Source organism: Chiroxiphia lanceolata, chromosome 2, assembly GCF_009829145.1.
Source record: "Chiroxiphia lanceolata isolate bChiLan1 chromosome 2, bChiLan1.pri, whole genome shotgun sequence".
In the NCBI taxonomy this organism is placed as follows: domain Eukaryota; kingdom Metazoa; phylum Chordata; class Aves; order Passeriformes; family Pipridae; genus Chiroxiphia; species Chiroxiphia lanceolata.
This window is the reverse complement of record NC_045638.1, coordinates 5,241,484-5,266,407: the sequence shown is the minus strand read 5'-3', so window position 1 is coordinate 5,266,407 and position 24,924 is coordinate 5,241,484. Positions and strand designations below refer to the sequence as shown.

The 24,924-nt window shown below is 39.0% G+C and overlaps 1 protein-coding gene across 3 annotated transcripts in view; it reads right to left on the bottom strand.

Annotated features, from left to right (window-relative positions):
- Nucleotides 1–5,276: 5,276 nt before the first annotated feature.
- The window catches only part of PKNOX1 (PBX/knotted 1 homeobox 1), a 41,705-nt gene continuing 22,057 nt past the window's right edge, over nt 5,277–24,924 (bottom strand). For 2 of the 3 annotated variants that reach the window (XM_032678617.1, XM_032678615.1), the window contains exons 6-12: nt 19,618–19,788; nt 18,063–18,162; nt 17,133–17,230; nt 14,946–15,074; nt 13,833–13,909; nt 12,072–12,244; nt 10,877–11,125 (exon numbers count right to left, since the gene is read on the bottom strand). In XM_032678617.1, coding sequence (XP_032534508.1) covers nt 10,914–11,125; nt 12,072–12,244; nt 13,833–13,909; nt 14,946–15,074; nt 17,133–17,230; nt 18,063–18,162; nt 19,618–19,788 — 960 coding nt within the window. In that variant the 3' untranslated portion in view covers nt 10,877–10,913. Of the gene's footprint in view, nt 11,126–12,071; nt 12,245–13,832; nt 13,910–14,945; nt 15,075–17,132; nt 17,231–18,062; nt 18,163–19,617; nt 19,789–24,924 lie in introns of all 3 variants that reach the window. The other variant, XM_032678614.1, reaches the window with a different exon arrangement.

Sequence of the window (24,924 nt, the reverse complement as noted above, 5' to 3'; positions counted from 1 at the left end):
GCTCTTGAACCAAGCTCAGCACAGGAACAATGAAAGAGTTATTCTTCAAATATCTGTGCAATAAAGTCCCCACAGGCCCTTTTTTAAGCCACCCCTTGGAGGTGATGAAGAGTTTCTTTGCTCTGCCCTCACCTCTGATTCGAAGACACCTTCCATCTATCTGGAGCCTCTGCCTGTAAGTCCCACAGGATCTCTGTCTGCATTTCATCACATTGAAAGAAGAATTATTTTACTTTTTCCTTGAACAGCAACAGCACAGGAAAAAAAGCCCAAACCCTGTTCAAAGACACCAAGCAGTTGTCAGAATTCATTCATTTAAGTTTAATGTCTTGGGTTTTCAGCATGCTTTACTTGAATGGGTGTTGTCCTGGATTCCTCGACAGTGATCACCCCTGTGCTTGTATACAATTTGGACACAGTGTTGCTGAAATTATTTATATTTTCCCAGGTCAGATTTTCCCCATGGCCTGGACAAGGGTGTGGTTTTGTGGATACTCATTCACGTGGTCACTGTCACTTTGTATGTTGCTTTGCTCCTGAGAAACATCTACAACATACCTGGAAGCACATGCTTGGCTGTGATGCAAACTCCTGTGCACCCCCTAAACTAGCCCTGAAAATTGAGGCAACAGCTGAAATTTGCAGCTCCTAAAAAGAGCTCATTTTACATGTAGTGCAATCACATTTGGGGGGGTTGTTTGTGTTCTTCAGTGTCCCGAAACTGCCAAATACCATTACTGATTCTCAGTTAGTTGTGGAATCAACAGGGCCTTTCTTCATTGCGTTAATCATAGAATCATTGATTTAAATAGAACCATGTTTTGTCCATCTGTCCTTTTTTAACATGCCCTCTCAGTTCCTGCCTCATGAGGCTGTATAATATTAGGGTTAAATATTCATGAGTGAAAAAAGCCCACCCTTTGGGCACAACTAGAAGAAGTTGAAGTATTTACCCAAGTCCTTCTACCTTTCCTGACAACCTGCCAGGAGTGAATTCCTTCTGTGTGGTTCACCAAACATCTTTTAGCAAACCCAGCCTGGATTTGCAAAGCCCAGGTGTTGGGGGGATGGCTCCCTGTCATTTTTTCTAGGTATTGTGCTCTTAAATTATCAGAAATCCTGATCCATGGCAGGTTCTGCACTTGTCATTTCTGATCAGGATGAGAACAATGAGACAGAGGTTTGCTGGAGAATACCCTGATTTAACTAAACTGTACCCACTCATGGATCAACTGCATCTTCCTAGAAGTAGTTTTTCTTTAAAACTGGGGGGCAGGGAGAGAGGCAACAGTTTGACACTGTCTTTTGAATGTGTTCCTTACAGAAAACTTTAAGCATATACAGGTGCCCTGACACGACAATGATGTGATGCACAAACCAGTAAATGGCACAAGGATGGGAACTAAACTTGCACACACAAGTGTGTGAGCGGGTTTTAACATACACAGAAAAATATTATAAAGTAAAAGCTGACCCGCACCAGGACACTGAGCTGAAGTAGATTTTTAGAAAATGGGACTTCTTCCCAGACCCCTTTGGCACGGTGAAAAATCAGGGGAGGTTTACTATTTCTGAAGAAATAGTAAACACTCTTGCTGGGTACTGAGTACTGATTATAAGCTGTTCTCTCTCTGTTACAACTCACAGCCTTTCCTTCCTCTGTGTGGGTGGGCAGGGGAGACCAAAAGAGTAGATTTGGCATTAAAAACAGATGACCTCTGGGAACAGCAGAGATGACACTTGGGTTATCTTAGTCAAAACTGCAGGACAGCAAGGAAGGGACTGCAAAAGAAGAGGGATTTAATAGTCAGGAGTTTCAGGGCAAACTCAATATATGCACATTTGATGCAGTGTACATTTTGCTTCTGAAATTTAAAACGGAAATGTGTTTTTCTGATCAGTTAATTTCTTTAAATTGAGGATTTGCATGATTTAATAGAGAGGGGTTATGCACGTTTCCCTAAGATGTGCATATTTTCTGGTGCAGAGTACTAAAGCACCCATTTCTATGACTAAAGCCTTTTACTGGAGCAAACACGAACATTATAAAAAAAGCCTGCACATGAAAAAAGTGACACACATTCATGTGGGAAAATAGCATACATATTGCTTTAGGGTCAAAGTGATTTCTACAGGACAAGTGGAAAGGGTGCAGCAGGGGAGGCTCAGGTTGGACATCAGGAGGTATTTCTTCATGGAAAGGGCTGTCAAGCATTGGAAGGGGCTGCCCAGGGAGGTGGTGGAATCTCCATCCCTGGAGGTGTTCAAGAAATGATTGGGTGTGAGACTCAGTGCCATGGTTTAGTTGACAAGGTGGAGTTTGGTCAAAGGCTGGACTTTATCTTGGAAATCTTTGCCAACCTTAATGATTCTGTGATTCTACTCTATGATTTAGCTTCAGCATGCATCTCAGTTGTGTATCTGCATTAAGGACATCTCTCTTTTTAGTTATCATTCCACTATTGCATCCATAGCAGCATCCAAAACTCATTTTTGGAAGGCTGTTGGGCTTTTTCCAGCACCTGGCTTTGAATCCTGGAACGACCTGGAGAGTCATTATTCATGGCTATTCACAGTTCAGAAGCCCAAGAGTCCAGGGTATGTAATCAAGGATTAATTGTTGCCAGCTTCCAAAGAAATGAAGGTGGGAGGAAAAAAAAAACAAAGGAAAAAGGACAGGAATACAAACCCAGTTGTTTGAAAGCAGAATGGGGGATCTTAGAGGAAAATTATTATTTCTGAAGTTGCTGGAAGTGTCCCTGTGTGTACAAGTGAGTCAGGAACATTGTTCTCCCCCAGCATCTGAAAAGCTAAGAAGGCAGCACAGGTATTACGTAAAATGCCAACTCAGTTCCTCAAAATCTCTGGAATTTTGCAATTCTGAGTTTCATTTGATGATGCTTCTTAAAATTTTCAAGAGCTTTCAGGTCTCGGTCCAGCTACAGTACTGAGTTAAGAAACTTAATCAGAATCAGCTGTGCAAAAAAAAAACCCCTTTATGTATTAAAAAAAAAATAACCCTCTTGTTCCAATATAAAAATACAGTGAGACATCATGAAAAGAAATATTCTCTCTCCTTCCTGGCCTTTATATGGATCTTGCCCATGGACCCATATATACTCCTATGTATCCTAGAGAAATCAGTAGCTGCACAGTAATTGAATTTGTAATTACTTGTAATTGCACATATAAATAAGTCCCCTTGTCTTCTCTGTGTGCCAACCCCTGCTGAAAGCAAGTGGTCTAAATCTTAAAAGACCAAACAGGGTCATAAACTGAGCTGCTCAGAAATGTGAGGCAACATAATTTTGATGAATGTTAAGAAATTCAGGAACGTGTCCACAGTTTGCAGCTCACACTGAAAGGCTGCAGGGGAAAGAGGATGCACATAAACAGAGCAAAAGCGACATGCAAGTCAATCACTAGTTCCTTAGGTATTATCTGCATGCTTTTTCATGACTTTAAAAAAAAAATATCTAAGTTAAAGAATCCTTGGATCTTAACAAAGAATTATCTAAATTAATTTTTATTACCACATTCACATTTAGTATATGCATCAGCTTATAGTTAGGATTCAGGGATCAGCTTAACAAAACGTGTGCCAGGAATGATGGTCAGGAGCAGGTCCAAGAGCCTCAGCTCCTGACTTGTGCTAGTAGTGACACCAAAGTCCAAGGACCAACAGAGAAGGTAAATATCCACAGATTTTCCCTGATTACTTCATAAGCCCTGGATCACACCTTAGTTGCATCAGGAAGACAAACCAAACCTGACTTACAAAGGTCACATTGCTTTCAGGTTTTAGGAGGGTATCTAAATGGTGACTGGTCATTTTGTGTTTTAAATACACCCCAGACTTAAACCCACATACCTCACACACTCTGAACTTGCATGGATTTATATATGGATTTTAAACAAATAACACAGTACCTAATACGTGTTCCATCCTTATTGTTGCTTTTTTTGCAGGATCCCCATTTTACACTGCGTGTGGAGTTTATTTTCCCTTGTTTTAGACTTGAGGATATTGCTCTGGTTTTTACAAAGAGGCTTATTTAGAAACAGCAAACCAGCTCACCAGTTCCTTAGAGCTAAGGCTCCTGATTCCTTTAATGGCTTATTGAAGAAGGGATTCATCTTTCAGGGGAATTTGAAGACGACTAAAAATACACCATATGGGGCATAATTTAGGTGATATAAACATAGAATCACAGAATAGTTTGGGTTGGAAGGGACTTTAAAGATCATCCTTTCCAACACCTTCCACTAGCCCAGGTTGCTCCAAGCCCCATCCAACCAGGCCTTGGACACTTCCAGGGATGGGGCAGCCACAGCTTCTCTGGGCAACCTGGGCCAGGGCCTCACCACCTTCACAGTAAAAAATTTCCTCATAATATCTAATCTAAACCTCCTCTCTTTCAGTTTGAAGCCATTCCCACTTGTCCTTTGCAGGTGTGGGGATTTTTTGTTTTGTTTTGGGTTTTTTTTGGTTGGTTGTTTATTCATTTCAGATTAAGGGAAAAAATTGCTCCCTGGCAACAGTGGAGTTAAAATTATTTCCAATGATATCACCAGGAGTTACTGCCACTACTCTCAGACACACTTCTGAGGTCAAAAAAATGATCAAATATTCCTGTGTCTAGAACATGCACTACTCAGCTATCCACAGATTAACCCTTTAGAAACAAAAATGATCCAAAATCCTTGGGGAAATATGTTCTGGAGTAAAAAAACAGCTACAAAAAGATTATTTTTTTTTGGTAAGAAAATGGTCAATTATGCTTAGAACTGCACGTTCCTCAGGGTAAAGGGAAATCTGCCAAACAGATTGCTAAGCAAGGCAGGGCACCTGGAGGCTGTACCAGCTGTGGCCAGTGCAGTCACACAAAGCCCCTTCTCCAGGTGTGCTGGGCTCTGGGTTGTTCCCTTCAGAGGGGCACACGTGGATCTCACCATGCCAGATGCCAGGGAAGAGAGAGTAGGAATGAATAATGCTCCTGTGCTGGGCAGAATAAATCTTCTCTTCAGATCACCCACGTTTTGACTTCATCTTCGCTGAGCAAGATTCACACAGCGGATGAAATGAGTCTGAGATTCTTGCTGGAGAAGAATCACTGCCTTGCAATAAAGAGGCTGCTCTTTTCCTGAAGATTTCTGATTTAGCAGAACGTGGCAATTTCAGAAATGCACTACAATCTGTCTGAACGAGTTAACACATGGGACTGTGAGAGAGGAACTCTTTTCAAATAAGTCACTACCATTTATGCTTGGAACCATTACTGGAAGTTTGATGTCCATGCCATTTTAATTGATAATTTTGAAACAACAACAAAGGAAAAAAACCCCACCCAAAGTCACACACATTATGGACTATTTACCTGCTAATGCTTTCTTTCATCAAAGCTGCTCCTGCATTACAAAAGCATAATAAAAATCCCCATACTGGTAAGAACTAGTAAACATTTTTCTTCATTTGCATAAACAAGAAACCCCAAACGAATACAGAGGCCAATTACTTTCCCTGGCCAGGAACTGGTTAAACAGTTTAAAACTACGCTCAAGGTTTCTTGAAAACATATTTGTCTTTCAGCCAAACAACACTGTTAAAGTCATGTAAATGGTTTGCTTTAAAAATGTGCTTTTTCTGTTCACAGAGAACAGCAGTGTAAAAATAAATCATCCGAGAGGCATATTCTCATTTTTAATTTTATCCCTTGATAGATCAGCTGCTTCAAAAATCCCTTAACAACCAAGGACAGAAAAGTTACAGGGTTCACATTTTAAAGATTGTCAATTGTGCAGACCCAGTGCTGCCAACCCACAGAGAGATTTATGGGCCACTTCTGTCACGACCTGAAAACACTGGATTCTATTAACTTGAACTATGTCTCTTTACAGGAGCCCACAAGGTTGGAAAGGCATTTCACTGCCTTCTCACACCTTGCTTTTCTCTGGCAAAACCAGCTGTGATCACTCAGTAGGTCCTAAAGAACTAAGTCACAGAAAAGGAGCAGATTTGATATTTCCAGGTGACAAGTACGAACAGATAACCTGATTTGGGCAATCACTTAAAAGCACCTCAGTGGCAATCTCACTGTGCTTTACACACTGGACGATCAGGTTACTTCAGGCCTTGAAAATTAAACAACCCAAAACCTATTTGAAGGTGTTCAGCATGCCAAAGGCAGGGGGTGGGGGGAAAGGAATCCACATCGAGCTCGGCAAAATGAACCTGCTGCTGCTTCAGCTGCACTGAAGAGTGAAGAGCAAAGTGCCCCCAGCACAAGGCTGATGATTTGATCGTTTGCACACCACAATTAAACGTGCATGTTCATGGATATGCTGTTTTCAGGAGGTGGTGAAGAGTCTGAATTTATTATTAGGAAACCAAAAACATTTCACTTAACTGTTTAACATGCGAGATTTCCATGAGGGAATGAAGGGTAGTTACATTTCCAACAGGATTTCAAAACTACACTTTGCCTATTCAACTCTAAGCTGAATGTAAGGCTGAAAGGTTGAAAAGACTAATCAAAGTAACAGAAGTCAGAAAGACAACAATAATACAGCACCTAAATATGGGTAATTTACACAGTTTTGACAATTGTGTCTTGCATAGACCAATACTTATTAATTTTTTTTCCTCCCAAGACGACTCAGCTTCAGAAAATAAATGTTAAATCATCTTTAATTACAATTAAATGCATGTGTTCCAATTTTTCAAAATACCAGGGTGTTCTGGATTTTTGTTTGTTTATGTGCAAATTTCCTCCCTTGGAAAGGCTTTGTTTCATCCTGTGGGCTGCCAAGTTCATAAAGTCAGGAAGGTAAACCTCTAATTCTTCCAGAACCAAATCCACATGTTATTCATGCATTAAGTCCTTGTGGCTTCATTCCACTAGAATATCCATAAACCTGAACCTACTCTGGAAGCACAGGAACTGGGAACTCCAGTTCCTCACTGTGGCTCTGGCTTCTTGGCTGTATTTTGAATACCAAAACAATTAAGTGGTGCACACCAGGCCAACATGAGTTCCTGCCCTTCCAAGCCCTTCATCCATACCCTGGTTGCCACTGGAAGAACACCCAGGTATGCAGGCAAAATAAAGCTGGAGGGCTCTCCAAAAAGTTCCTAACAGAGATCAGGTATCAGAACAAGGAACCAATTCCCTGGCAGACAAATGCAGCCTGATATGGAGCCTTATGGAGTTTCCCTGAGGTCAGCAGGACTCCACTTTGACACAATATCCAGACGTAGAAAAAACCCACTGCAGAGCCAGAGATGATTCTAAATATTTTCTAACATGATTATTTCTTTGTAACAGTCATTTAGAAATATATCCTGATCGTTTTGGAATTGGTTTACTAAACTGCAATGCCTCCAAAGTTAAAAAGCAACAGGAAATTGCCTTGCCTGTTACAGGAATCTTGAAAAAACTGGACTGAGAACCCTGTTTGGGGTTAGAAAAATAAAAATTATAAGTTTCAATAATCATAACTGCAGAAGAATCACACTGATTTTTAAAAAAATTAGTTCTATTGCATATGACTATGACTTTACTTGGGGGCGGGGGGCAATTACATATGGGTTTAAATTTATGTCCCCTATAAAGACTTTTTAACTAATGTAAACATGTACCTTTCCTGAACAGTGAAACTTTGCTGAAAGCAAAGTTTTCTTACACAGGAAAAATGAAGGACACCACTTTTTCTTTTTTAAAACCAAGAAAAGAACAAGCACTTCTGTGCAGTTCACACCCACTACAGAATTCTCACTGAATTCAAAGAAAAGGTTTGAGTTTCATATGTTAAGCAATACCTTTGATTATACTGGTAAAGCCTTTCCAGTTTTAGGAATTCACATCCCTATGTTTTCATGTTTCTAATCTTACAGTGAAACTATTCCATATTCCCCTTTCACAGTAAACTCTGTACAGTTCAGTCTCTGGGTAATGATAAAGTAGCTGAAGACAAGGTTGCAAATTTTTCAGAAGAATAAAACTTCTGCTGCATGGAGGGTGGAGGGAATAAAAAAAGGAAAAAAGAAAGCTAATTAGATAATGGCTTCTTTCTGAAAAATACACTTTCAGAAGTTTGCAAACCCTGAGGCTTGGTTGTTTCCAATCGAGTTTCAAGTGGCACATAACAACATATTCCTGAAGCCTCTTCCAGTTGGCTGTATAGAGATTAAATTGCTTTAATGCCTTCTCTCTTTTTAGGATCTCAGTCCTCATAGTTTAGAGGTGTGGGCAAATGCCCATTGCCACGTTATTTCCAAAGCATGGAAATTTTGCCCACTTTGGTTTACCCTTCCCTTCACTGCTGGCTGTTTGCTAACCCCAGGATCAGCTGGATGAGCTGCTTCCAAGCCCACCTGGAAGCAGGATGGAGAAAGCCTGAGGCAGCAACAGCTGGTCAGGGAAGGAAAGGAGATGGTGAAAAACAGCCTGGTGCTCCAGCACAGCCTGATTTGGAAAAGCAGGTGTTTGTCCACGGGCCTGTACTCACTGAAAAGCAGATTATTCCTCTGCCTATGTGCTACAAGTACAAGGATTAAAGGTCTATTAAACATAAACAAGGGTGGCTGAATAAAAACTCCAAACCAACCAACAATGGAAACTGCGGGGGTGATGAAGCACTTTTGGAGTTAAATCACAAACAATTAAAACCACAGAATCTGTCTCTCTGTTCCAGTAATCTCAGTTATCTTTTGTAGGGGCAGTAGGATGAATGTTTCCAAAGGAGCAGGATTCATACGTGGTTTCTGTCCTTTAAAATATTTTGGGGTCAAACTGGATTTGACAACAGCCTTCTTGAGATAGTTATGCTATGTCAACACCTTCCTAATTAAACCTTTCATTATTCATTTACTGTGCTGTTTAACAAACACGGCACATCAGTGGCAAAGCAGAGAAGCCAGAAGAAAACAATTTCTTTAGGAATTACCACTCCAGTGGAGCAGATCATTACAGCATTTGAACTAAGGAAGATTCTCAGCCAGGAATAAGTGAGTGCCACAGCAGAAACATCACTTGTGTTGAGTAAAACCAACACCAATTTTTTTTTTTAAAAATAGATACTAGTCACTGAAAACTAGTATTATTTTCCATGTGCATATGACAGTGCTACTGACATTCCTTCCATAAGTTTTTCTTCACACCAACTCACACCTGCTTTGGAATCTGCAGTGATCACCTTCCAACCACTTAACCACATCCAAGAGCACATGTGCCAATCCTACTGAAATCAACGGGACCCACATGCCTGAGTGTCCTGTGAAGCACAAATTAAGTATTCAATTAAATATTTGCACCTGTCCAAGGGCTTTGTTCAAATACAAAGTCTAAAATCTAACATCTTTTTTTTTCCCTGTCGCATCAGAAACACAACTAGTTTTGGTCTAAACCAGAAGGAAGTTCTGATCCAACCCCTCACTGTGACAAATAGGCAGAGATTAAAAAGAGGATGTTGATCATACCACGAGGCTCCCGGAGTCTGTTATTTGTACTTGACAAAGGGAAATACAAAAGTTCCAAAAGTTCGTGGATAGACAGACACAGACTTCAAACTTTGGGAAAATAAATGAACTGTTACCACAAAAAAAAAAAAACAAAACAAAACCAAAAAAACAGCTGTTTCCACAACAGCTCTTCGTTTTTAAATGACACACAAGGATTTTCTACTCTAATAAAGCCTGTATATTCTGGTAGTAAACTTCAGATTTGAAGAAATTTTTATATAAATCCATAAGTTATATTTCTTTTCGTATTAGGGGAAAATATTTCAAATGCAATAAAATATCAGAATTCATGACTGTATAGTAGGCAACTTTTCATTTTTTCAGATTCAGTTGTACAAACTATAAACTGTTAAATTCATCTAGTAACTGGAAAAGTTGTGGGTATTTGAATTTACTCACCTGAATAGTCATTTAGCAAATATTTTCAGATACAAGTCTAGATACAGAGTTATGTAATTTGAATATTAGTTTACACATAATATAAATCAATGTTTGACAATATCAAAATCCCATCAAAGAGTGGGCCCTTCTTATGCTACTATCAAATATAGTATATCACTGTGGGATAGCTGAGAATCATAGAATGCTACTGTAGGCTTGTTTATTAAATTGGGTCAGTTTTCAGACCTTCCAAATAGGAATACTAAACATTTATTTTTCCCCTCTGGAAATTTTTTTTTTTTCTCCTCCTGCTTAATACAGTCGTCATCCCAATTTCTAATGAATTTATAAAAATATTTTTTTTTTTTATCCAATAACCCCAGCAAGGTAAAAATAGGAGTTTTCATAGCAAATGATAAACAGGCTCACGGACTATGAGAGAAACTAAACTTATTTAAATTGCCATACATTCGCTACTGAATCACACATCAACAGTTCCTTTTTATGTGTGTTGCTGTCCACCTCAGACTAGCAGTTTTTAAGGTGCAGAAGCATCTTTCAAATATATGCATCTAACTTAATAATTAAGTTTCACACACTAGTGTCACATGCTTTAAATTTACATCACCTGCCCATCCAAAGCTGTGTTAAATAACAGCACTAATTGAAACTGCATAATTCATTAGAAACTGCAGCATGTCCAATTCATAGGACAAAGGGGTGCTTACGTGGTTCTTATTATATTACTAGATATAATTTTCTGAAATAAGAAAAAGGAAAAAGGAACTAAAAAAAAACAAACCACATTTGAAAGAAGTTGCTGCACCTGCAAAAACACTCTTTAAGCTTACTATGAAATACAAAAAAGTGCACCCTTCTATATCTACATATAAAACATATTAGAAATAAAACTTGTGTAAAATGTTTGCTGTGCAAACTATAAAAAGTCAGTCAGTCAGTCCATTCTTTTTTTTTTTTTTTTCCTAAGTGTTTTGTCACACTCTCTTGCTTCCTACTGCAGAGAATCGCTGTTATCCAAGACCAGCCCGCTGATGTTTGTTGTTGAGAGGTCTCCTCCATCATCCTCCCCGCTGTCTACAGACTCATCCTCGCTCTGCCCTGCCATCATGACTTGCTGGACAGCCAAAGTAGCACCATCAGATGACAAAGACTGGAGACTGTCTACATTCATGTTGACTGGAGCTGTAATGGTGACAACAGCACCTGCAGAAGAAGCACAATCACAGTAATTTAGCATCTTTCTTGCTTTTCAGTTTTAAGTTATACGTATTTATTATTTATAACAGGGTTTTTTCCCCAACCAACAGGAAGAAAACCTAAGAAACTAAGTAAAATAAAAGCCATGTAGGTCATCAAACACTCAAATATCAGGAAATGCCAGGATTAGGTTGGTCAGGAATCTTAAACTTAGCTGTGTTATAGACACCCACTACAGCAATTCTCCAATCAAGTCATCACAAGACAATTTCTGCAAAGTATTTCAGCTTAATTCATTGCAGAAAAAGGGGAGTGTTCATAGAGATTAAAGGGGATTTTTAAATGGACAAAGCTGTTGTCAGGTCCAGCACAGGCTGAGGGAAAAGTCTGCTACAAACTGGAAAGGAACAAATCATCAGGCAGCAGGACAGAAAGGATGATCCTGAGATTAAAGCAGATATTTATCTTTCTTAAATTAGGTCTTCTTGTTTCATCTGATGCTGAGGAAGTTCCTTCAGTCAAAGCCTCTCTGCCTCTCACTGTTCACCTTGAAACACGTGAGGCAGATGTAGAATTGCAGATGCTCAGCAATGAAACTGAAGCTGCAGCCCTGCAGTGCTCAAAGAGAACACTCCTGACGTGCACAACGCACTGAGAGAACTTAGTTGTACATCAGAGCTGTACATCAGTTGTACATCAGAGCTTTTGTTCTGCCGTTTCACAACTTTTGAAACAAAAGCAACAGTCTCTCGACGCAAAATCCAATAAAATGCTCCTCTGAAAACATAGGCAATTAAAGAGAAAAAAATTGACATCATTTCTGTTATGTTTTCCCGGATTAAAACCACATTTATACCAAAACATGAAGAAGTTCCCCCTGCCCCCAAAGGCATCAATCCCTTCATTTATTTCCCCGTTACAAAGGAATTAACTATCCACAGTCTCTCCTTACCGTCGGACATGGTGAGCTCGTTGGATTGCTGCTGAGCAACTCCTGAGGCAATGGAGTCAGGCCAGAACCTCTGCACCGGCCGGTTCTGAGCTGTTTTCTTCTTTGTTTTGGGAGTTTCGGAACAACTGGAATCCAGCATCGGCTGAAGAATTCGCCTTCTAGCATTGATAAACCTGAACACAACCGGGGGCAAGGAGAACTCGTGACCGGTTTGCTGCAAGTTCTCTCCCACATTCACAAAGCATGCAGTGGAAAGGAAAAAAATCAGGAATATAAAATCTTCTCCCCATCAGCTGGGCTTAATTTTTTTTTTTTTTGAAAGCTTTTTTTCTGCTCTTGGAATACCCACATCCTTTGGTTTTGGCAAACTAGCTAAGAAAGTGCTTCTATTGTTTTGCAGCTTGCAGCCTTTTTTTTTCCCCCACCTCAGAAGGAAAAATCCTCCAGACAGCACAACAGATGTACACTTCAGGATCTTATTAAAAACTAAGCACCAGAAAACTTGCTGACAGCACAGCTCAGAAAGCTGACACTCTTCTCATTAGGGTCCACCTAAAATCTAGCCCCTGCCTAACCTAGTTTGTTTGGTCTGGTTTCATTTACTTCCTTGAGCTTCCACATTACTTATTTTATAGGCTCCCTGGCTTTCCAAGGGCTGGCTCCTGTTCCAGGAGACAACAGCAAACACATTTTTCACATCTTTCCCAATTCCTTTTAGTTCCCTGGTTTTCACTTGTTTATTTTAGCACGTTAATTGCTGCCCTTCCCCTTCCTGCTAGTGAACAAGAAAATGCTTAAACCACATCTCATTAGCTACCAGCAATTAACTGAATCAACTTCAATGCAGGAGCTGTGCCAAGGAGCTGAGACTGAGGATATCATCCCTAAATCTGACAAAACACAGCCAGGACACACCTTTGCCTGCAATGGAAGGAGGTTGGTTGCAGCTGGCAGGTCCATGTGGTGTAATAAAACGCTCTTCAAAGACAGCAGTCGGATCCCAGGCCACAGAGCTCCGTGACTACATGTCCCACAGGCAGAGTTACACTGTTCCACTTTTGGAACCCGTGTTCTGTCACTATCTTAAGTATTTCCCCACTGGACCCCTCTGCAGCCACGCAGCCAGTGTCCTCTTTGAAATCTGAGGAAGATCCCTGCTGGACTTTGCTGCAGTAATTTTAGGAACTGAACCAACAAGCTGAATAGGTGTGTGTTGGCACCTTCCCTCCTCTCTTCTGCGGGGGCAGGTGTCTTATCTTACACCTCCAGTGAAGATAAAACATGCTAAAACATGCTGAACCATGAACTAGTGTAGCTGAGGTACTGCCACTCTCCAGGCACCACTGCTCAGAAGAGTATCCTTTGATACAAGGGCAGAATTAATATCTGTTGACAGTAACTTCTTAAATCTTTGCAACCTTTACAGAGCTTCAGGTCACTGAACGCCTTTAATCTTCCATTTGTTTACTTGCAGAAGAGAAATGAGAGTACTTCCATCTCTCTCAGCAATAGAACATAATTCCTTAATGTTGCAATGTTTTCTGGAGTCCTTATATAACTTAAATGGCACGAGTATTATTACACCTTATAAAAATGACATACTTGTGTATCAGTGCACAACTCCTGTATTTCTACATATATTTTGTAGCATGTGTAGAACAGCAAGTTCAATTCCAGATATCCAACTTACACTCTTAACTATTTCTATGTTGTAAGCACGTGGAGACGATGACAGGTATTAAATAAGGGTTTTGCTCTTACCAGTTGTTAACCTGGAGTAGTGTCAGATTCGTTTGTGCTGCAATCTGCTTCTTCTCATCCTCTGTTGGATATGGATGCTAAAGAGGCCAAAAAAGCAAACAAAAAAAAAGGCATAAGCTTGTTTCATCTCCTCATCAAAAATAAGGACTCCTTTATTACAACTGATTAAAGCTGCTCCTCATCAAAAATAAGAATTCCTTTATTACAACAGATTAAAGCTGCTGGATTAAGACCATCTGACTCATTAAAACACGAACTTTAGAAACCTCACAAACTTTTACAGATATAAATAATTTAACAAGGAGTGCTTTACTACACAAAACTGATTTTATCCTTGAAAGTGTCTATGACACCATTAAACTACTGATGTGTAATTCAGAAGAAAAAGCTTCTCATGGCTGACAGTCTTCATTAAACAGCGTGATCCCAGGGCAACACAGCATGTGATAACATCTGATTAGTTATGCTGTCTAAAGGCAATGTCATATGAGAGCACTGACAAGCACTTTCTAGTTAAATAAAGCTGCTCTGAACTAAACAGATGAAGTCAGTGCATGTAACACGAGAGGCGCACACGCGGCTTCCCTGTATCAGTTTTCTGCTGTGAAATGGTTGTAAAACACAAAATATCCACCAACTAAACACTGAAATATAACCTGAGGCCCATTTGTCCTCTCAAGGTAAGTTGAAAGCACAAGTAGATAGTAACACATCGGGGTTGTTGGAAAGGAGATAAAGCCAGAAAATTTGAAATTTTCCTCTACCAAAAATACCCCCAAAACACCACAAAACACAGATGGAATTATTTTTCCTTGTGCCATGAACCAGGGCGTAGAGAGCGTTAAGTACTCAGCACAGTGAAACGAAGAAAGCTTCCCTTTAACAATGTTTATTGAGACCATGAAGTACAAATGTAACACACTTATTAAAATAATAATAAAATCAACTGACATTAGACTGTGGAACTACTCCAAATGACTTCAGGGAAAACTGAACTGAGATTACATAAAGGACAAGAGAATAAATTCACCTTCCTCATGAAGCAAAGTTGTAAGAGACCACATAAAAGAGTTACATAAAGAACTGTGACTCTTGACCATGCTCAGTCCTTACCCCTATGTGCTGAAAAAGCCAAGATCTCATCACGTTTGTAGCGTGCTTGGGAAGAACTCCTCTTTTATTTTTTGATGAGCCATCATCTTGATGCAAGATGCCTAGATCTTGGTTTAATTGCAACTGAAGCTGCACATAAAATTTTAGAAGAAATAAGGCAGTTAGCACAGTAATAGTTCTGTATCAATGAATGAACAACTCATTTATTGAACGAAAAGAAATTAGGCTTGAATATTTTGAGTAAACTCACTGTGTGCAAATAAAAACAACTATGGAAGCTGTAAAATACTTCCAGTACTTCCAAAAATCTCAAATACAGATTTGAGAATTAAACAAAGGGTAAAGTAAAATTAATTATTATGCTAGAGTTGCACACAATGATGATAAAGGTCCTGTTAAAAAAATGCATCTAAATTCTCAAAGAGCAAGAAGACTTATATGGTAGAATATGTAACTCACTTCACAACACTTTTACTACTTCCTAAAGGTTCATATTTCTTCCTCTTTGTTTTTCACTTTCTATGGATACATCAAATCATTTGCACATTAGTTATCTGAACATTCAGGAATACATTCTTAAATGCTTACACAGAGGTAAGAAGAAATACTGTACAAATTGCATATAAGATTCTATTTCAGACAATTATAATTGAAATCATTCTAAATCAGGTTTCTCAGACAAACTGGAGCAATTTCTTAAGCCAACCATTATGTCTGTGTCCTGTATGAAACTAGTTTTGAACAAGGTTTAAGCTATCAAATTACAACAAATACATATCTGGAGCATACTTTTATTTCCAAAACAATGCTTTACATTCTAAATAATCTGCTCCTATATGGAGGCTTTATAATGAACTTTCAATAGCTCTCCACCAGTAGTATTCCCTACCTCCAAAGCATCCTGAAACAGTCAAAAAGAAGAAACTGAAGAAGGATTTTCTATGGGTGACAAGGAATCCAAGTCCAAACCTACACACAGGTGGGTCTGGAGATTCCTACTAACATCAAGAGTAGCCACAGATGTTTGCAGAAGGTCAAGTCCTTTTTTTGTTTATAGACTATACACATTATTTTCGACTCAGTATTTTTTTTTCCCCCATAAAAGGTATAAAAAACATTTTTCTTCAAAAACACTTCAGTATAGGAGAGTAATTTTACACGTTTCTTTCTGCAAGGTGTCTGAAGGCAGAACTGTATTTGTTCTAGGCAAGTACACACATGCTCCTGCCAATTAAAAGAACACTCTGTGCACGCTTTTTTTGGTTGGAAAGTCAGAATAAGGAAGAAAAGAAGCCAGTGAGTCAGTGATTACCAACAGATTCAGATGGTAGCTACTCATTCACATTTTTAATTGACTCCAGATTCCTGGAAGATTTGATTTACCACTTCCAGCACCAAGAGAAAGCGAGCCAGGTTTTCTGTAACTAAAGATGGTCTAGTTTTCATGTTTCCTTTTCCTCAGTTGTTCCTTTGAACTCTCCAGATCCAACTCTCAGGAGCCTCCCCCAAAAGGGTGCTGGCCCTTATCTTTCAGGGTACGACACACTGAGCCAAATGTGAGGATCTTCCATAGTCTCAACTGAGTATCTTGAAGGTTTTACAGCAAAATGCTTCCCAAAACAGACAGACTCTGAAGTACATAACAGTTTCACAGTAACAGTGGTTGCCATCATGAGAAAAAGTCAGATTTCTGACAACAGCAGTGTGGCACCATAATGCAATACAGTAAATCTATCTAAACCTCGTTCAACAACTAGAAGAGTTGTAATAACTGAAAAAGTGTCTATTGAATTCAAAAGGGTTTTTGTTTTGGAGGGTTGGGGGTTTTTTCCCTAGGGAGGAGGTTGAGGGTGGTGTTTTTATTTTTCAGTTTTGGTTCCTTTTTTTTTTTTTTACTTTTTTTTCTTATTTCTATGTGCCTATACTCTTCTGCCATCAGTAAAGGAAGACATTTAACAGGTAGGAACTATGATGTGGCAAGGGAGTTCTGTCTGGGATCTCCAAATTATGCCAAATTATACAACTTGTAGCTCCTACAGCAGTACTTGCACTAATTTTACATGAGGTACTATGCGTGTGTACACAGAGCTCGTTCTGACAATCTCCCAAATTTGAACCAAAGCTCTTAAAACCACTGAGATTTATCTGAGCCCTTAATAACTGTTCTGTGAAGCCCATGAAACAAACCTGAGAGTTCTGGATCCGAATAGTCCCAGGTGACAGTGCCTGTGTCACCACTTGGCCTTGTGGAGTGACCACAGTGACGGGCTGATACACTGTCCCCCCTTAAAGCAAAACAGCAACACACATTACAGGTAAGTAAAAGCCCCTCAAGTATTATTCTCTTTAAACACATAAAGACATCAGCACTGCAGACAATACAATATATTGGTAATATATTTACTATGTTTTTTTCCAGTAAGCACGTAAGATGTGCTCTTTGCTACACTAACACTTTCTTCCATCCACAAAAGCCTGTATGAAATTTGATTTTATTTCTCTATATTTTGGGCATCCTAGATCTATTTTCAAAGGAAAATGCCATGATTATCAGGCTATAAAAGAAGTTAATAGTTTTGTTTTAACTGACCTAAGTCTTCAAAAAGGGTCTCAACACCAAAACCACACCTATGTGAGTGCAGTAGTTAGGGCAGGCAGCTGGGTTAGTTTTAAAACCCTGCTTAGAAGGAAGATAATGTGTTTCAGTTAAAATGTCATTTCTACAATAGCAGGACAACAAGGACACAGACTTGTAGGTGTGGTTCTCAACTCCAGGGAGCATGAGGCAGCCAACAAGTGCAATGTTTTAGGTAACGCATGCTTTTGTCAAATACAACTTTTTTTTAAAGGGAAAAAAAGTCTCTAAAATGTCTTTGTAGTGTTGCACAGAAAGATCTCTTAATATTATATACATGTAACTGCCACTCACCATAGTCATACTTGGTATACAAAAAATTAAACCTTCATAAAACAGTAATGCACTTGACTGTATTATAACAACTTCTCAGGTATTAAGAGTTAAAACACATTTTTTAAAGTCTTTGTGTATTTTTTGTAACAGCTATTAAAGAAACCAACACGAAGAGCAAGGTGCCAGTTGTTTTTACTTTGTCATACCTGCTACTGTTGCCATAGTTACATTTCCCTGCTGCAATGCTGATGCTGGCACCATAATCCCTTGGGGACTGAGTGTGCCTGCAATGGCACTTGGAATTTGCTAGAAAAATAAAACAATTAGTTGCTTGCATTTTTTTTAATTCTTTTTTTTTTTTTTGTAAGGAGATAAATCATGCTTGTGTGTTTTTTTATTTTGTATTGTGCATTTTTGGTTCTAAAATACATTTGGAGCTTAATCACAGGATTACCTTCAAAGAGAAAGAGACTTCATTAGAGGTTCATCATTACCTATATTAACTTCCTCATTATCACCAACCATTACCTTTGAAAACTCTCATGAAAGCAACTGTTAGATGTAAAACTACTTTCAGAAATTCTAGTTCTAGGTGTATATATATAGCAAGAGAAACAGTTTCAAAAGCACAAGGGAAAAAGGACAGATGAAATGACCCTTGATGCTCTGATTACAAGCATCAAAGCTTTAGAATTTTGGTTATTACCTTAATTCCATCAATTTCAAAATGATGTATTAAGTATTCAAGATGCCCAGCATGTTTTATTCTGCTCAATATAGTTCTTACTCAACCCTAACCATGCAAACTCTTCCACATTCCTTAATGTGTATGAATAATTTCTTTTGATAGCAAATGCAAAATGTAGGAGACATACAAAAAACACCTTTAAAAGGCTTCTTTTTGTCTGATTTTAGAGTCTCCTTTCCACACTTCCAGACACTGAAACCTAAGGAGTGCAGAAAGTGGAGTCCAAAAGTCATTGAGGCTTTTTTGAATACAGAGCATCAGACATGAGTAATTCAGAGAAGGGCCATCCCTTAAGACTCAGTATCTTGTACATACTTGGGTGTCAGGGCTCACTTTGCAGCATTTAACAGCAAAAATATCAACCATCACATACAAATTGTTGTTAATTGTGACCAATTTACGACAAAAAATGCAATTGGCCATTGTATTTAGTAATGTCAACAATACATAAATTGAGGTTTATATGTATAGAAATGGGTCCTGTCCATAATTACACCTTTACCTGAGGTGACATGCAATGACAGACATCTCAAATATTGCAACTATAATCCATCAGACATTGCCTATTTGTCCCACAATACAGACTGTGTATAAAATGTATCAGTCACCTCAAGGAAGCAAACTAGACTAAAGAGACCTTCTTAACAAGGACATTTTTTAGTTCTCCTTTATTTACTCTGTTTCCTACCCTCCTTCCAACAAAACAGCAAATCCAAGCTATTCTGAATATTTACACTTGCTAAACTGAGGGAAAATCATAAAAGCAAGACAGATAATAAAAAATTGAGTCCATGTTCTGGCATATTTGAACAAATTTGTCCATCAAGCAGTGGCACATAGGTGTGCACACACAAAAAAAATAATAAAATAGCTCTTCCTACTCTTAGCAACGGATTTGAGAAAGTAAAGGAAATTGCAGAAACTCTGTTTGCAAATTAATAGCAAGAGATGTGCAGCTATGAGTTCCTAAGGAAATCTAAGCAAAAACACACTTAGATGTATTTGAAACATACCTGAGATTGCACAGGTGAATAAGGACTTCCAGGCTCTCCACTTAACAGAGTTTCACTGTTCATTTTTGTCTTCAGGCAGGCAATGTAACGACTGCAGAAATCCTTGCAGAGTTCATTAACCTTTTCCAGCTCGAGCAGATGGATACGAAGAACTTGGATTGCTTTTACCATCTAAGGGAGAGAAGTAGGGGGGAAAAAAAAAGTTAGAAACAAAACAACTGTTAATTCAAAAAATATTTAGTGTGAGATTGAAGCAAAACACTACTTCCCAGTACCAAAGTTCACCCAATTAAAGCAGAATTGCTAATTGCTAAGTCCTGAAATGTGAAAGGAACATAAGTAAACTACCACACAGGGGAAACAGAACAGGACAACAACATGATCTTTGTCACATGTGACATATTAAGAAGATAGAGCACAATAAAGGTGTCGCAGGGCACGGGATGATCTTTAACCCCATCGAACAACTCTGTGTCATAAAACCACACAAGACTGAAAGCGAAGGAAAGTAATCCCATCCACACATATTATCTGGAAAGCAAGGTTGGAACAGGTTTGGCCACCAGCAGTTGTCTTGAGCTCTATAATTTAGAGATATCAGCTCTATATCCACGTTACACCCTGACCCAAGGAAACTATAAGTGTACAGATGAGTTTGAGACACACTGAGAAGACCCTCCTGTGATTTAATCATAAATTTGTCACACAGACTGTTAGGGAGGGTGAAAGTACAGGAAATGGCCTGTCATTTTACCTGTAACCAAAACACAACAGCTTTTATCTCTCAATTAAATTAGAATAAAGAGGTTGCAAGCTTTGTCACATTGTTCAACAAAGCTTAAAGTAATCAAACAGTTTGTCAGTCCTACAGCTTTTATTTAAGTTCCTCTGCAACTGTATGTGAAAGATGAACAACTCTCAGGTAAAACCTTGTAAAGAACTTTCAGGTGAGGAGACTGGTTATGAAATATAAATCATTAAATAAAAAGCATGAAACCCAATTAAAAAATCCACGTTTAAACAAAAATCAAAGTGCAGGAGATATGTACATGATGAGAATACTTAACATGCTTACTGTAAGAAAAAGACTTGTAAGCCTGGATAACCAGTGGCATTACATACTGCATAAAAATAGCTTAGGTGATTGTAAGGGTCATGGCAGAAGATCAAAAGCTAAAACCAAACCCAGATGGTCTAAATTTTCATGAAGCAGTAAGAAATCCAGGGCATTCAAATATGTACACAACACACTAGCAAAGTCATTATTTTTTATACAGCATGCCACCCCCAACATTTATGTGCTATGTTAGATCTCCAAGAGAAATACCCTCTGGTTTTATGAAACTGAGTAATTATAATTTTCAGGCAAAGTGCAGAGCTTGATTTTATAATTATTTGGAAAAGCTTCTCTATATGAAGGGTCATTTCCCTGGCCAGAGCACTGAATCTAGTGATCAGAAATGATGCCTTATGAACTAATCCACCTATTACTTCTAACTCAAGAAGCCAACTGGGAGCTGAAGTTGCCTTTTTTCAAAGCACCCAGAGAAGATCAAGGCAGGAAAACTTCTGGGTGTTCTCCCCTCTCCCCCATGACACTTCAGCTTTCATTGTGACAGATCTTCTCCCTGTTTTTCCAGCAGAAGGTATTCCAGCTGTAGGACACTCACTCACTGTAGACAATTGTACGTTAAAATAAACAAGAGACAAAAACATGAAGGGATTTAAAAAAAAAAAAAGGAAGAAAATCTTATTTCTTCTCAGGGCTAAAAAGAAAAAAAAATTACATGTATATTTCAAAGCACAGCTGCAGAAACATCTGAGCTGTAGATGTGAGGTAGTGGATCCAAATTAGTATCTGGTAACTCTTTGGACCTATGACACCAAAAGCCTTTGAAATAATAAGTGCAACGACCCAGCACTGAGGCATAAAACAGTGATCTTCTAAACCAGCCCAGGTTGCTGTTTAAACTCTGTTTAAGTACCTTTAAACACAACAAAGTTAAACCATGCAAATTTAACTAGATTTTACCACAAAACAAAGGTCATCCATGTCTAAACATACTCTGTTCCAGAGACAAAAAAAGCTTAAACCAGAAAATTCTTTGTATGTTGCAGATCAACACATTGCACGTATGTCAGTGAGTGCTTTAAACATTCAGCTAAAACTGAGGTAACAAAAATATGCCTTTGGACACATAATATTTAACTATATTAGGGATTAGTTTTGCTCGGTCAAGAGGAGTTTTTTTTCTCAAAACATTACCCATATTTGTATTATTTATTTATCAGCATGTGTTTGGAGGAAAAATAAAAGTCCTTTCTTCAGCTCAGATTTAGTTTCAAATTGATGGTCAATACCTGAAGGGAAAATTGAATTAAAGTCAGAATTAACCATAAATCAAGAATCAGTAACACTATCCAGGTTTCTCCAGAGCCACACACTGCCACACTACTCTTGCAGGAAGCTGTGCTAGAAGGCAAACAAAACTTTGTAAATGTGCCATGCCTGTCACCAGGACTTATTAATTAATTTACAACTACACTAATTGTGGCCATATGGCTCCTGCTCTCTTGCAGCATGGGTGGACCAAAGTTCCATGTCAGCAGAAGTTCAAGAACTCCTGATAAAATCACCCATGTTGAACAAAATTAATGCAAAGAAGTGTTTTCAGACAGGCCACGGCAGCAGTAATATTTCATTCCTGTGTTCTTAGAAGACACAACTTCAAATCTACAACCTTGTTTTTGGTTTTTAGTGCTCCTGGATGGAATATGCCACAGAACAATGGATTTTTTATATGCCAATTGATTCAGTTTTTTCAGCTGTAGAAATAAACCTGGACTATAATTTCACACAACATGCATGAAAGAATCTCTGTATACTGACACAATCTTCTCACTCAAATAACTCTTTCCATTTGCAAAAAAACCCAAACAATTAAAATTCATTCACAGCTCAAAATTATCTGCACTCATGCTGAACAACCTCTTAGACATGGAGGAGCCTGTCTGTGTAAGTTCTAAGCACAAAAGGATACAAATGCAGAAAAAAAGAGCAGTTTAGAGCATTGGTTGATGACAAGATCTGTTTTATCTGTGAAAATGAGGTAGAGATGGCAAAGGGTAAGGGCTGAAGGGTATGAAGCTCCAACAGATGATACTTCATGTAATGAGGACACTGAGCTGGAAGCTGAGTATGTTTCCAGAAAGAAGCACATGCACTTGGAAACCTCTGGCTATGATACAGAGCAGATTTTGCTGCAAACTTAGGTCTTCTGATACTGATGCTTGATATAAGGACTAAGGTGGATGTAAATAACGTTCCAAAACAGATGAAGAGGCAGTTAAAGTTTGGAAAACAAAGCACACTTCCAGTCTAGTAAGAAGAACATGAGCACAGCCTTCAGCTTCCACTTCATTCCCACAGGGACTAGGATTTGAAAAGGGGAGGTCTGCAGCACAGGATGGGTCAGGCTGGAAGGCACCACAGTGGGTCATCTGGTCCAATCTCCCTGCTCCAGCAGGGTCATCCCAGAGCACATGGCACAGGATTGTGTCCAGATGGTTCTGGAATATCTTTAGTGAGGGAGACTCCACACTCTCTCTGGGCAACCTGTTCAGTGCTCGGTCACTGCACAGCAAAGAAATTCTTCCTCATGTCCAGGTGGAACTTCCTGGGCATCAGTTCCTGCCTCTTCCTCTTGCCCCGTTGCTGGGCCCCCCAAGCAGAGCCTGGTCCATCCTCTGCCCCTCCCTGCAGACACTTACTGATGAGGTTCCCCCTAAAGCTGCACTTCTTGCAGCTAATCACCACTTTCATCCAGTTCAGAGAACATCAACAGAGACACCATGAGTGACCAAGCCTCAGAAAAGAGAACAAAATTACTGAAGACTGGAAGAAACCTGTAGAGAACATTCCAAGATAGAGGACAGTTCCAGTTCAAATAATATGCTGTGCCATGCACATCTATAACAGCTAAATACTTACTGCAAAAAACCCCAGAACATAAACCTGTAGCTCCCTTTTACCCCTCTAAATAATCTAAACCTGCGTGGTCAGTCAGTGGAGTCGGAAGGGAAAAGTTTCAAAGTTCTGTTTGCAGCCTACAGTTCTTGAGGAGCAAATGTAGCTACCACAGAAAAGCCACTTTCTCTGTGTATTTATTAGGGATGGACTGGAACTCAGGGGGGAGTTCCAGTCCAAAGACAACTGCCTCTTCTGACTGGAAGATAGATCTGCGTTAAAAATACACACATACCTAGAATGTCAAGATTTCCTACATCTCAGAGCAAGCTGATAAAACCTGTCCAGGAGCAGGAATGAAGCTTCTCAGTTTTCTTTCAATGGATCTCAGAACTGAACTTTGCATTTTCCTGCTATATGCTCTTCCTTGGAAAGAAAAGAGGCATCTTAGACACCTCTCAGATGCAAGAAGAGACAACAACTGAAACTTCACACTTCAGGGAAGCCACAGCACAATTTTGTGGGGTATTTTTTAGTGCTGCAGGTTTTGAACACAAACCATGGCTAACTCTATTACATGAATGCACATAGAGAAAAAACCCAGGAAAATAGCAATAAATCAAATAAAAAACAAAGTTAATCAATGTAATTTCACGGAGTACCCTAAAAAACACCTTCCACAAGAAAGTGTAACTTTTTTCACATCTTTTCAAATTCTTATAATTTCTTCTGAGAAATTCTCATTCTCTTAAACATGCTGAATCCTAATACCAAAGTTCTGACCCATCCAGAAGCCAACAGTTATAGAAATGTTCTTATCCATTTCACTGCAAAAACCCTGCTTTGACCATGTGCCTGACAAAATCAGACTTGGGAAAGACACTGCAGAATAAAAGGCCTGGTAACACTGTTTCTGGGTAGACCACAACCCTTTGCCTTGCTGCTTCAAGATCATCAATTTATGCTGTTTGAGTGTTTAACTGGAAGGAACAGAATTCTTCCATCTAGATAATAAAGTTTGAAACCTGGTTTACAGGCCAGGCTTAACAATACATGGGTATCCTTAAAATTAAGTTTCAGGTGGATGCTACTGGTATTTCCCAGTGCTGAAATCCTTTTTAATACTAATGCAGGAAACCACCAATTAATTCAGAATGGGAACCACAATACCCAAGTAACGAGGTAATCTAGACTGTATCTTTAGAGCTACTCAAGTTGGAACAACCACACACTGCTCTTAATGAATCTCCTTTATGGTCAAACTGATCCAATGCCTGCACCACCCAGATTAAGATTCCTTTGGATGAAAACCAAGCTCTTCCTTTGGAATATGCAAGTGA